The sequence below is a fragment of the Cuculus canorus genome, chromosome 1 (genome assembly GCF_017976375.1).
Source record: "Cuculus canorus isolate bCucCan1 chromosome 1, bCucCan1.pri, whole genome shotgun sequence".
Taxonomy (NCBI): Eukaryota; Metazoa; Chordata; class Aves; order Cuculiformes; family Cuculidae; genus Cuculus; species Cuculus canorus.
In genome coordinates, this window is record NC_071401.1 from 199,418,110 (window position 1) to 199,432,057 (window position 13,948).

The 13,948-nt window shown below is 40.6% G+C and overlaps 1 protein-coding gene across 4 annotated transcripts in view; it reads right to left on the bottom strand.

Moving 5' to 3' along the window:
* The window catches only part of SEMA3D (semaphorin 3D), a 144,251-nt gene extending 131,720 nt beyond the window's left edge, over window positions 1-12,531 (bottom strand). Inside the window, exon 1 of one of the 4 annotated variants that reach the window (XM_054067677.1) lies at window positions 12,402-12,531. In XM_054067677.1, the coding sequence (XP_053923652.1) occupies window positions 12,402-12,412 (11 nt within the window). In that variant the 5' untranslated portion in view covers window positions 12,413-12,531. Of the gene's footprint in view, window positions 1-11,535; window positions 11,697-11,803; window positions 12,048-12,329 lie in introns of those variants that run through there. The other 3 variants (XM_054067693.1, XM_054067684.1, XM_054067670.1) reach the window with 3 other exon arrangements.
* Between the last annotated feature and the right edge of the window lie 1,417 nt (window positions 12,532-13,948).

Sequence of the window (13,948 nt, forward strand, 5' to 3'; positions counted from 1 at the left end):
CCAGGCTGGATTTTTAGGTGTTACTGTGATACAAGCAAACACACGAACACCACCATAAAGTTGGATCTTTCACTAAAATTAGTGAAAACATTATATTCACTTCAGTGAGCACAGAGTTCTGTCCCAGTATGAAGCATCTAGGGGCTCTATATCATGATATAGTGCACTGATAATGTCTGTTGCACTTACAGAAATAATTGACCATGACACTGAAATTTAAATACACAGGACTTTTCAACATGACAGTCTAGACACAGTAAGACCTGAATACTGCCTGTTCTGCAATCACATCGCACAGTAGCGTATATTAGAAGACTTCTAATTAGAAAACAGCTTATTTCACTTCAAAAGCATCCTTAGGACATATACCATGCAACTGGTCGTGCAGAGAGTTAGCATGAAGAAGATACCACACTGTGCACTGTTATTTTAGTTTAACAGCGTGCTGGCTTCCGCATGTAGACAAACCTTATCAGACCAGAGCAGGCTTCAGTACTGGGTGGTATGTTTCTTAGAATAATCTTGGGGAGAACTGCTAAATGTTAAGCATGTCCTCTGACTTCCCTGGGACACGCACCTGGGTCACAGCAAGGGTCAATTTATAGAATAGGTTATATTCATTTCATCTGTGTTGATTTTTTTTTTTAAATTATCTCAGTGAAACAAAAGTAAGTTTCAGTAAGGGTAGAAAGGTGATAGTCTCACACTATTCAAACAAATGACAAGATAAAACAGCATTTCTGGTACTATACAAGTGCAGTTTTGCCTTTCTAGGACAGAAGTCTTCATCTCTAACTAATAAAAAAACAATCCCGTATCAACTTTGAGTTATCATTAAAGCCTATGCACGTTTTGTTTTCAGAAACTATAGGCACAGAGCATGGACAGCTTGTGGGAAACTTACAGATAAAGTACTATGCATCTTTCAAGAATGCTGTTTAAATAATTGTAAAAGGTTTTCTAGACTTCAGATTACTAGAAGGACATGTGAGCAATTCCTGTATTGACCAGATGACAGGAACCTTACAGTTACCTTTAAACTGAATCCAGCAGCTTGTTTATGGACTAGTGCTTATTGTCCAAATAGGATTTAGTTTTGGGGAACATTAAGAAAACAAGATTCTGCAACATTCTTTCTATTGAACTGCCTTGCACTCAGTATCTTCTGAAATTGGAGAAGATAAAACTCCTACACCAAAATAAGAATGTTTTGCCCCAACACTCAGCCTCAGAACAAGGAAACATGTTAGTTATACGTCAGGGTTTCCAACCATGTCTTGTGAACCACAAAAGGAACACGTTAATTCGTAGTTCTACACAAACCAAAGAATCCCACTTGCCACCATATCTCTGTATGGAATGAAGAATAACTACTTAGGCAGCAAACACTGCCAAAACTCAACTGCCTATTTTGGAACTTTCTCCCAGCCTAACAGAAAAGCAGGAAGTGGAAATGACAGCTACAGAAGAAAAGACACCCATCAAACTGAGGTTACATCTTTAAGTTCAGCAAGTTCAAAAAGAGCTTTCAGCAACTGCTGCTGCCTCCACAGTATAGCTGGACTGTCTTTCTAAGTGGTGGTACATGCAAGCTAAGCCAGGGAAGTCTTCCATGATATAATACACTTGTAGCTCAGACCAGATTCCACCAGTGGGATATAATAAAACTAGTTGGAAAAAAAACCTGCTGATCTTTAAGAAGAAAACACTGGAGACACTGACTGCAGATCCTGAATCCACTTGAACGTAACAGCCACAGACACTTGGTGGCTCTACACAACAAAATATTTCTACAGTGTCAGTCATTAATTTCTTCATCCTCCTCCAGCACTTTTTCAAATCTTCTAACCACTTGTGCTCACACCTCTTCTCCCATGTGGCTCAAAGAATGACAGCACAATTCAAGAAGTTTCATGCTTTCAAAGCATCAAAACACCATTTTGTTGAGAAAAAATGAATACAAATAGTACAGTGCCTACTGCAAGGCCTTGTGAGATTCCCCCAGGGCCATCACAACAGACCATTGTGATCTCTGCTGATGCTTGCACCAAATTAAACAATGCTACTTATATTCAAAGCCACTGTGTCCCAGTTATTCTGGCCTTACATACAATTTCACTTATGAAGAGGAGCGTAGCACTTCATAGAGAGTCTAATAGTTTATCTCGGAGGTGTGAGATCCCACTTTCCATTGTGTCATGTGAATTCCTGGATGGAAAACAAAACACAATGAATCGAAACACATTCCAAAATACTCTTCTCATATCATTTTAGTGGCATTTACCATGTTTACAGGGTAAGGAAGGAAGGAAAGGACAGGAAGGATGTATAATACTTCTTTTTTTTAATTACTATTCATTACAGCAGATTTTATTATCCATAAAACAGGATGATAGCCTAGGATAAAAATAGAAAGAAAGTCTGACTAGGAAAATTACTATCCATTTTCAGCACTGATTGTGGAATAACTATGCCTGTGGTACCAGTGGCATACATGCCATCATAAATAAAGATGTTTTGACGATGGTCATGAAAACGTGAAATCTGTCTGAACTCTCTCTCCTTAACACTCCACATGTAAAATTGCTACTGTGTAGGGTAGCCCTAGGGAATGAGGATTTTCGACATGTTGGGATGATGTCTGGGAATTGACAGAACATGGGATAACTGTGCATGAAGTTTTTATGAAAGTACAAGAGAGAGTTAAACTGTAGGAAGGAGATGAAATTTCAGAAGGAAGAAGAGTTTGGAGGCAGGAGCAGCTTGTCTTATGCCTTGGAACCTGGACAATTGCTGCAGCAAAGAGGTGAGGATGAGCAATTCCAGCTAGGAGAAACCAAGCCCTTGTGCCATAGGCTGTGCTGGCAGCCAGCAAAGACACAGCACAATGGAAAAAACAGGGCTAAACCATGCAGAATCTCACCCTGGATGTTAAACTAAATATGACAATTCCATTTGACTTTTTTTTTGCTTTTGCTTTGAAACCAGATGTTTGGGATTAAGAGAGACAAACTCCCTGCACTGTTTGCTGCACATACCTCCCACTTTTCTGTCAGGCTGTGAAAAGGTACAAAAGCTGGCATTGGATCTTTCAGCAGTGTTTTGTGCCTAAGTATTTATTCTTCAGCATTATATATCAATATACAACAGCAAAAAATCAAGGAAAAAAAACCAATTAAAAAAACCAACAACGGTTTCATCACTATTCTGTCAAAGCAGAATAATTCATCTGTCACCAAATAGCCAGGACTGGATTTTAAGAATCATCAAGGAGATCAATGTCTGTGTTGAATTTCGTAATGGTACTCCTGTTGCCATTTAGCAAAGCAATGAGCAAAGCCACAGGAAGCAAAGGATACAGAAGCTTCAGGCTCTTGAGGACAGCATAATAATCGATTTGCACTTAAAAGTGTAAATCACTTCTTCTAGAAAGAGGACCTAAAAGACTCTTAATCCTTAATAATGTTAGTAACTCTCTTAGATGCAATAACTCTCTCACTCTTTTCCTCAGTTAGGTGAAACTGACATTCCAAAAATTACATCCAGTCAGCTTTTCCTTAAAGTCTTTAAAACTTTTTTAATTTACAAAATAGCAAGTTGACTTTTAAACATTATATGTCCTATAAGGCATCAGATCAACAGACCACAATGACTCAGGCAGTAGTTATGTAAACCATCCTTGTCTATTAAAATTGGTTAGCCAAAAGATTAGATAATTAGCAAAGATTTACGATCTTAACTGCCTCTTCTGTCAGCCAGGTTCAGTATTAGAGATCAGTATAAAACCCGTCTTCTGCCGTTTCCAGGCTTTGCATGTAGCCAAACCTGCTTAACAACAGGTCATCTATGGCACTTGGACCACAGGGTGCCCATACAACAAAGCTGTTATTATCGCTTACTGTTAAGCGCCTGTGGTGTTCAAAACCAGGTATTGCTCTGCCCACCTTACTGGCAAAGCCAGGGTGGGTTCCAAGTGTGCTCAGCTTTCCCACAGACTGAAACCAGAAGATCTACCTCTCCAAACACCTTTTATCCAGCAGTGCCAAGGTGAGAGGAGCAGGTAGGATTGGACTCCCAATGATTAATTCATTTGTGTAGTTCAGTATCAAATAGCAAATATCAACACTGACACCAAAACACTAATTGGAGCAGATCCAGTAAGAGAAATCTTATCCCAGAAAGAAGGTTCCTTAACCACATCAAGTCACAGTCCCCTTCTGTCGGGCCTTTGATAACAGAGCACTTGTAACAAAGTGGAACTGTGCTGGCTGAGAAAGTCACACTTCCAAGCACCAGCAACAGCACCGCTCAGACACACACCTGAAAAACTGCACTTCCAGGTCAGCAAGAGAAGACACCCAAACCACTAAAATGTATGCGAGACTTTTTTTTAATTTTTATTTTATTTTAAATTTTAACACAAGGAAAAGACTGCCCCTATGTAGATACCTATCTGCTTTAAGAGCTCGTGGCTGAGCATCCCAAATGAATTTAGGCATTTCAATCTGCAGCTCAGGGCATAAGTTCAGAGTGTTCCTAACTTTCTGGAAGTTGGCTTACACAGCCTTTCCTCCTGACTTGTCGCTTTTGCGGATTCTGCCACAATCACCCCGTCAGTGCACAAGAAGCAATAGCACTTGCTTAGTATTTCACTCTCTAGCTTTTTTTTACAACTCTTCTCTCTAAATGCTCTCAGTGCTTGCCAATAACTTAAATTTCTGTTTTCCCCTTTCAGCTTTTAGAGGCGCTCATTTATTCTAAAGATACAGACTGCCCTTAGCTATCACAGATCACTAATTTCAGTTATGCATCTCTACTTTGCATCAGCTGAAGACAGAACTTGTTAGATCTTGATTTTTTTTTTTTTTAATATAACAAGTGCTGTGTACTGCTGTCATTGCCATTGGAACTGTCTGCTTCCTTGGTGAAGCAGTTTTATCTACAAGCTGTAGCAGGTTTGCCCCTCAATTCCAGAGTACATCATACTAATAGGACATGTAGAGTGGTTTGTGCTAAATTAAATCCCACCCACCTGTTGATGGTATTCTTGTCATCAAAATGATCATTATGAAACCACTCACCCAGGATAACTTTTGCACGATCCCACTCGAAAGTATACTTTATTAACTTAGAATTTGGAAATAAAAACAAGCAGATTTAAAGATCCATTGACAAAAAAAATCCTTAGGAAAAAATGGTATTACATTTTAGCTTCAGGAAGAGGATTGAGGTAATAAAGATATCTGCCTTTATTAGCTCACTCTTTATACTTGGATTTCTCTTTCTTTCAATCGACCTGTTTCTACAAATTAATGACTTATAATATTTTGCTCTTAGATAGCAATCTGGATGACACCGTCTCTACTATTAATGTCCTAAGACATATGAAGATACGTAAAATTGTTCTGCCTGCTCCCTAGATGAAAAAAAAAATTAATTACATTTTCTCCTTCTCCCTAAGTTTGTGTTTCTTCATGGTATATCTAGCAAATTCTTTTTCTTTCTTTTGAAGACAGGAGTTCTGCTCCAGTTGGAACACGAGGGCTTAGAGTCTCCTACTCAAAGTATTACATGGCTCAATGAACCCAAGAATTCCAGATTTGTTCATGTGGAGACTTTGTGCCTCTAGAAGATCCTCTAACTTCTTTATAATTTACCTCCTCAGAATAAAGTGGATTATTTGAAGCTGCATTGTTCAGAAATTAATCTGCTAAGATAAGGAGGTCACAGGAACCAAAAGTCAGGTTAATTCAATGTATTTAATTTATTGAGGCATTAGGCCAAATTTGCTATTTATCTTTCACAATAAGGGATCTCATAACGCCGTCACAAATTCAACTTTGCCCTGATGCTTATATCATTCAACAACGGAAAAACAGGGTGAGGCCTCTCTTTTTTTCCATGAAATAAAATCAGTTTTGTTACTTGTCTTCTTGAGGAACCCACATCTTAAGTCTTCTGTGCTTGCCGACTCCTACCCTATGTTGTAATTGAAAGTGGCTTTTGTTTTTTTTTGTTTAATTTGATACAGTACTGGTGCTAAACACAAGACGACCTTCATTTTTGACTCAGACCTCTGAATGCTACTGCAATTTAGCTAATAAATTAATAAACCTTCTCTGAATGAGAATAGGTCCACTGCTTCTAACTAATGACTATACAAACAGAAGTGATGAATCATGATCAGCCATATCTTATTCATGCTTCCTACATTCCTTAAAAACAAATTTTTAAGGAATATGGAAGACCAATACAAACAAATTCGTTCCTGCATCTCTTCTGATTTCTATTATACAGCAAGGAATTTCAGAGATGTAACACATGATCACTGTAGTAGCTTCAAGGACTTACTTATGTCATTAATAAAGGGTTTCAAGGAAATAAGTCATGAAATTAAATAAATGATTGGTATTTTAAATGCAAGTGAAACAGGTCTTTCAGAAGTCAGAGAACAGATATAAGACTGTTACACTTCGCAAAGGCACAGATTATGAACAAAGTCAGAAAAATAATGCTGAGGACATTACAGTCAAGGCTGGCTCCTTCTGTAAATCTTGGAGAAAAGGGACTGCATTTGCAGTTTCTACTTGTCACTGCTCTTCATTTTATTTCCCTCTCTCAACGTGTAGCTGTTTAAGTCTTTTGATACCAAAGGATGTTATGAACAGTTTTCCTTTATTATACGGCTGTAAAGCTTTTTAGTATAAGTCTTCATAAAAACTTACATATGTGCATTATAAAATTACAGAGAATAAATTCCATATGAAAAATTCATCATATTTATTCTACTATTTTTTTAGCAGAGATTCTGACATTAAGCATGAGAGCAACAGACATTGTTTTAATTCTTCATTGTGCAAGGGAAAAAAATCAACTTTTTGCTTTTGGTTGAGAATGAATTTTTTACATACTCCCACTTTGCAATCTCTTCCTTGCAAAACCAAAAAAGGATTTTAGATGGACAAAAAGTAACCACAATTATATGGAGTGTGTCATTGATAAATTCCAGGGGAATATAACAAGCTAGGTAGGCACATACCATTAGATCTAGCTGTTCAAAATGTTAAAATTCTTGCCAAGATCAAGTTTGACTATTTGGCCACATCGGCCCTCAGGACTGCACTTAATTTTTAAAAGACTTGATCTGACTCTAGATTTAGACTTTAGGAAAGCACTTCTTTCTAGAGAGCATTTTGCATAGCAGTCTATCTTAAATGTGTGCTTAAGTCACTAAGTACAGACACACTGAGAACAGGCACAAGTCTTTCATTTCATGACAGCCTTAGTCTTGTATAATTTTCAGTTAATCCTAGGCTTTCTCTTTCCAGTGCTGACACAGATGAGATCAGTCTCTGGGCTTCAGTGTCTCCAGGATTTTTGGAAGGGGACATTCCAGGAAAGTTGCTAACTTTCCTCCTCCCTCCCCTTTGGAAAAAAAAGTAGATAAGAAAACAACAACAAGAACTCAGCACTTCACTGGAATATGCTCAGATGTCACAGAATTTTTTTAGCCTCTCTTCTTCTGCATGACATCTGTTTCCTGCAAGTCTCCTGATTAACTGACCAACTAGATTGGAAACGGTTTAATTATGGATATTTGTTTTGCTTTTAAACTGACCACATTAAAAGAAAAAGTTCACACAACTCTTCTTTCTGTTTATAATAACATAGGAAGAAAAAATGCAAAGATCTACAAAAAGGATATGTGTAACTAAAAGTTAAGTAATACTTAGAGAGTGAAATTCATGCAATGCAGAAGTTGTGAGTAACCCTCATGAGTTACAGGTCTCCACATATCTATAAGATCCACACCATGAATTTTTCATTAGCCATATATATCCTGAACCCTTCAGGATTTGTCCTGCAAATTAAGGTTGCAGATAAATGCCTCTTATGTGTACTGTGCTTGGTCTGAGCAGTGAAGCTGACTACAAAACATTAGGTACCAACAGAGCTCTGATCCTTAATCATGTCTTCAATATACGTTACAGGGAACAACTTAGTTAACACCAGTATAATGTTCTAGGCTTAAATACCACACCCATCACCTTGATAGCCAAATTAAATCACTGATTCAACCTAGACAGGAATCCAGGTTCTTCTTGAATTACTGTTATCTGTTCTGCCCATTAGGCTATAAGAACTCCATAAATTATTTTAGAGTTGCTGTTAAAAGAAAATAAATCCACATGATGCTAAATGCTGCCTCCCAGCTGTAATGTAAACTGGAATTTTGGAGCACAGCACTGCTCCCTGACTCATCCTGGATCCCCTCCATGTGACGTTGTTTGGGTTCATCTAAGCTGGGGAGAGTACAACAGAAGGGCTTTATTTTTTCTTTTCTTCCATTTTTTTTTCAGTCACTCACGGTCAGATAACATGTGGATGTTCACATAGCATGTCTCTAGGATGTGAAAAATAACAGTACCAGGGAGGGGCCTTTCTGAATATAAAAGGATAGAAAAGATAAAAGGACTAAAGATTTATATACGGATAATCTAAGCATTGACTCGGTGCCATTGCTAAGTGTATAAAACACAGAAAACCCAGACAGAAATGTTGGGATTGGGGGGAGATTATGTTAAGAAGTATGGCAGAGGTGCACTATAAAAAAGATAAAAATAGCACACCCATGGAGTAAAACTTTGCTTCACACGTAGTTTAAATACAGTCACCACGCTTCACATCTCATGGGCTTGGCTTTACTATGAGCTTCTCTGTTGCTTGTTTGTAGTTGGAGAGAATCCAGAAAGCAAGAAAAACAAACACATCACACCTTCGCTGTGTCTGTTTGATTTAATGACACTTACCATGGACCTTAAGCATTTTCCATGGGTTAAAAAGACAATGGGCCAAACATAGCCTTGGCTATTCTGCAGGCTGCCTTGCCAGAAGTGTGCGGTAGGAAAGGCTGCTTAACCAGCATTGAAGGATTCCCTCATGTAGGAAACCTCAAAGAGTATAGAGGTAGCTCAGTGGCCAATTCCAGCATCAGGCATTTTAGCCAAAGAAAAGCCGGCATGTATTGGGAATTCAGCTAATCCCAAGCTGATGAATCTGCCTCTCCAGAGCCACAGATAACTGGTCTACACTGCTACTACACAGATAAGTGGTCTACACTGCAGTGTTGCACAGTGAAGAGACACCTGTGATTACAACTTCACTATTTTTAACAGCAAAAAGAATGAGACAAAAAGCAAAACAGACATTCAAAAGCACTCCAGAAATACAATATTTTGACCTCCCTAAGCTGAAAGCATACCCACGCAGTGACTCCGAATGATTATAACCTCCTGCAAATTGAACTGTAAAGATCCTGACTGCGCAGGACATTTGGATGTCCACTTGTTCTGTGATAGAACACGGAAGGAGATTCGGCACATATTCCTTCTGCTACGACCAAATTACGGACAGGTTTTGTTGGGAGTGTTTCATTTTTTGACTTTGCTTTTAAAACCTTGCTGTTTACAGTGTTGATTAGCTTAAGTACCATTATTGAATCTCTGAGTAATAATGATGCAGTATCCTCAAACACTTTATAAAAGGGCTCTTTCCCAATTAACAACATCTATTTCTATTTAATATTCTAGCTTAATTAAAACTATTTTTTCTAAGGGCCTTGTTTCATTTAATTCAGTTGCAAAATCCCAATAGAATTTCAAGGTGCAGTATAATTTGCATAATGAACACAGCGGTATCTACAATGAAAACCTCAGTTCTCAAAAAACAAAACAAAATAAAACAAAACCATTGAGAAGAAGACTGAGATGAGGGTTATTACAGCATTTCAGAACATCAGCTGATTGTAGAACCTGCAGCTGGAGAGAAGCAGAAGGAGGCTGCTACTTAGGAGTGGGGTCCGAAGAGGTATAACTCTTAAGGGAATCTGACTGTAGCTATGCACCACACCAAAGGCGAGAGCAGGAATACAACTCAAAATTATATCTTCCTGATATTTAGTCACCTTACTCAGCAGTACCAGAAGGGACTTCTCTCTTCCTGAGATTTTTGTGATCTGAAAGCATTTTATACCAGCCTGTAGCTGCAGTTGTTCCTATATTTTGAGAGCTGGAAGGAGATACTGGTGAAGCTGCTATTTCCATTTCTGGTTAAAGAGCTTCATGGGCAGAGCCCACATACCAGTTGTGGGAGACTTTGGCTCACAACGCTTCTGCCTGGTGTGACGCTGATCTCTCTGTGCTTCGCCACTGCACCTCATGGGGAGCTTGCCCTGTTCCCCATACCCCGTGAATCCCTGTTGGATTGATCAAGTATTAAGAAGAGGGAAAGTAAATTTAATTCCTGGATCTCAGGCTAGTCTGGATGTCCAAGCCAAAATAAAGTTCAAATAAAAGTGAAGCCAAACTCCTCAGCCTGATCAAGACTAAAATGCTTCTATTTATAATGCATCTCAGACTAGGTCTTGCCTTGGAAATTTTAAGAAAAAAGAGGTGTGACACCTGCAAAATCTGAGTACCTTGTGTTTGACAACAGGATTACAATTATTGTTTAAAATACCCAAATTCCTCTTTAAAAATCTATCTCGGACACCCAGCTTTCACTGATTTAGGGAAGATGTTGGTCCTTACATACCTTGTAGATGATGACGAGTAGTGCTTTCCTGGATCAGGCCCATAATAAACTAAACAAACTAATGGAAATGCAAAGATGAGAACTGCAACAGCTATACTAATAAGAGTTTGAAAACCGTATTAAAATGTTGGGCCATACAGTACTAATTGCCTCCTACTGGTAAACAGTGAATTAAATCCTTTTACCTGTTACTTAAAACTGCAAGTAGGCAGTAAAAAAGGAAATGTGACATGCTAAAATTCTTGCCATAGTTCTTGCCTGCATCTTCATAGCCTCTGTCAGAGCTACAGGAGCAGCATTTATCTGCTGTTCTCTTAGCATAGTACTCTCTGCTTCTGGTCAGACAGCCGCATTAATGTCTATTGTTCTTGGACAATTTTTTCCATTTCAAATTAAAGTGAAGCTTTTTTAAAGGAAACATAGGTGGCTGCTTCATGCCTCTTCGTTATAAAGCCACAAATAGCCTAACCCACTCAGGTCTGTTTCCTCTCTAGAAGCAACAACTTTCATTGTATATATATGCATAAATATTTACGTATATGTCCACTGCAAAACAAGCTTTACCGCCTCCCTGTGTTATCACACAAAGTAAAGTAGAGGTTGTCAGTGTGAGAAGATGAATAATCCCATTTCCATGAGCACACCAGGCCAACCAGGTGCTCCGCACCTCCTGGTGATGGACACATTCAGCTCACGGCAATGCTGGAGGACTCTACGGAAAGGAAGGAATTTTACCACTGCTCCAGCATGCAACAGCTTCACTGATGAACATGGGCTGATTATACCCTTCCCATCGCCCCAAGACACTTGGTGAAGCAGAAGCAGGCACGGGGTTGAGGGAATGAAGCCCCTCTCCCGAAACCCGCACCGCTCCCCGCTCCCCACCCGTTAACTTTGCTCCCCCAAACCGTCCCCTTCTCGCCCCCGACCTCCAAACCGCACCTCTGGGGCAGAGCGCGGGGTTCCCTCACGGCGCGGGTGACAGCGGGGCAGGTGGCTCGGGGCCGCCTCCAGGTGCAGCCCCGCAGGGTTCGGGCTGCAGAGGGGAGCGCAGGCTCCGCCACAACCACAGGGGCACTTTTACACATGCACTTTTCCACAACCCTCCCCTTCCACCGCTTTCTCCAAAGAAGCTGGAAAAAAAAAAATAAATAAAAGTGCTCCGAGCGCCCAGCGGAGCGGCGCAAAAGTGGCGGAGGCTGCGCGGTACCTGGCGGGATCCGGAGCGCCGTGCGGGGCGAGGCTGGTGCGGGGCCGGCGGCCGCGTTTGGGGAGGCGCTGCGAGCTTGGAGGGCTCCTCCCCGGCGGCGGAGGGTCTTGCTCCTTCTGCGAGGAGTGTCAGACTTTCCCCTGGCTTCCCTTCCTCCATCCCCGCCACCCCTTTCCACTCCCTCGCACGCACATGCACACCCCCTCCAGCAAATGGGCTGCTTCGCGCGTGTGTGTCTGTGTGTCTGTGTGTCTGTGTGTGTGTGTGTGTGTGTGTCAGTCAGCTCAGACACACACCCACTGCTGCAGCTCCCGGCGCAGGTCACAGCTCTGGCCAGTAGGAAACATTAACTCCGTGAAAAGTAACGGGGTCCACACGCAGACACACAAACACCCGCTCAGACCGTGGCAGCGGTATTCCGAGAGCGGGCAAAGAAGAACCCTGCACTCGTTATGTTGTCTTGGACTACAGATCTCTCGCGCACCGCTGGGTCGCACACCTGTGACTTTGTACAGGGCATCCCGACCTGATATTGTGATCCCCTTTCGCAGGTGCTGAACCAGATCATAGCGTCTAAAGCAGCCTCAGGTCCACTCACGTTATTGCCATGACGCGTTCCTGCTTGGGCTGAACGGCAGCTCTCTGGCTGTAGACTGGGAGCGAGAAAAAGTCAGCTCGCTACTCTTACTGATAAGGAGAAAGCAGCTGGGTAGTGGCCCGGTGCACGTTCCGGAGTAGCCCATGTGCAAAACCGTAGCCGCCAGGCATACATCTGCACTCGCATTTATTTGTTTAGCCAGTGGAATGCGCTACAACGGTGGTTCTCCAGCTTTCGCATGCTGCAGACCACTTCCTAAGAGAGAATTTCTCTCCTGGACCAACCCACTCCCACACCAAACCCTTCTCTCCAACATATTTCCTTCTGTGGCTGCCCAAGGAAGAGCCTTTCTGCCCACAGGCTGAGAGCCATTGAACACATGGCACAGATAGTATCAGGCACTTCCAGACAAGACACACTGGGGCTCTTTCAAAACTTGCTTCCTTTAGTGAAGAGCTCAGATTGAAAGTTTTCAGCCGGCAACTTGGGTGTAGAACAGACCCTGACTGTTGCTCCTATGAAATAACAGCACAACCTAAGTCCAGAGTAATATATTGGAGTTTCCACCAAGTTACCCACCTCAGCAGAACTTCATCATCACCTGCTATTCATGTAGAAGTCAGATGGGTGGTCCGGGCATACAGGATAGGATCTACTGTGTGTTTTTTCCTAAGTTCACCAAAAGCTAGTTTTACACTTTTTTATCTAGGTTTTTAAAACAGTTTGTTACTACATCACCAAATGATTTTTTTTTTTTTATAAACTCTGCACACACAGATACACAGTCTCTACTTGTCTACATGCGTCTTGTATTTCCACAAAATAAATGGAGGAATTTGAAGACAGGTTGTTTTATAGTAGCCACTGACTTCTGCTGCTTTAAGAACTTCAAACTGGGATTTTATGCCTGATTTTTGACATTCATTTCATTATCATCAATGAAACTTTCCATTGCTTCAGTCCGTGTATGACACTGTTTAATAAAAGTATCACTGTGATCTGTATAATGCAGATTAGAGCGTAGTTTGAGTTTTAAATTTCTGTGAGATGATTCTTGCATTTCACCTTGTTCTCAGATACTCACTGAACTTCACAGTCTCTCTGCTGGTAACCTCATTCTGCTTCAGAAGAAGCTCAAGAAAGAGAAAATATGGAGCAGGTTGTTGGAAGAAAAATCCCTGTTGTTTCTTTAAGCCTTCATTAGAACTACAGAATTGGGCTTTGATATATTCTAAAAACATGAACACCAGTAAAGAGAACATATACTGAAAAGTACTGCTTGTTTCATGTACTGGAGGTGTTTCGGACTCCTATGAAAAGTAAATCAATATGAACGTCCCCTTTTTTCATTTGTGGAACCAGTCTGTAGTCTCTGTGAAATGTAAAAGGAATGGGTTTGGAAATGGTTTTATTTTAATAGCTACTTTGTCTTCATGCAAAGCATGAGAACACATATTTTTGGTGGAATAAATAGCAGAAGGTTCATATTTCAAGAACTATACACACCAATTCGTGAAATAATTAAGCTCGTCATTTATGGAAGTGGA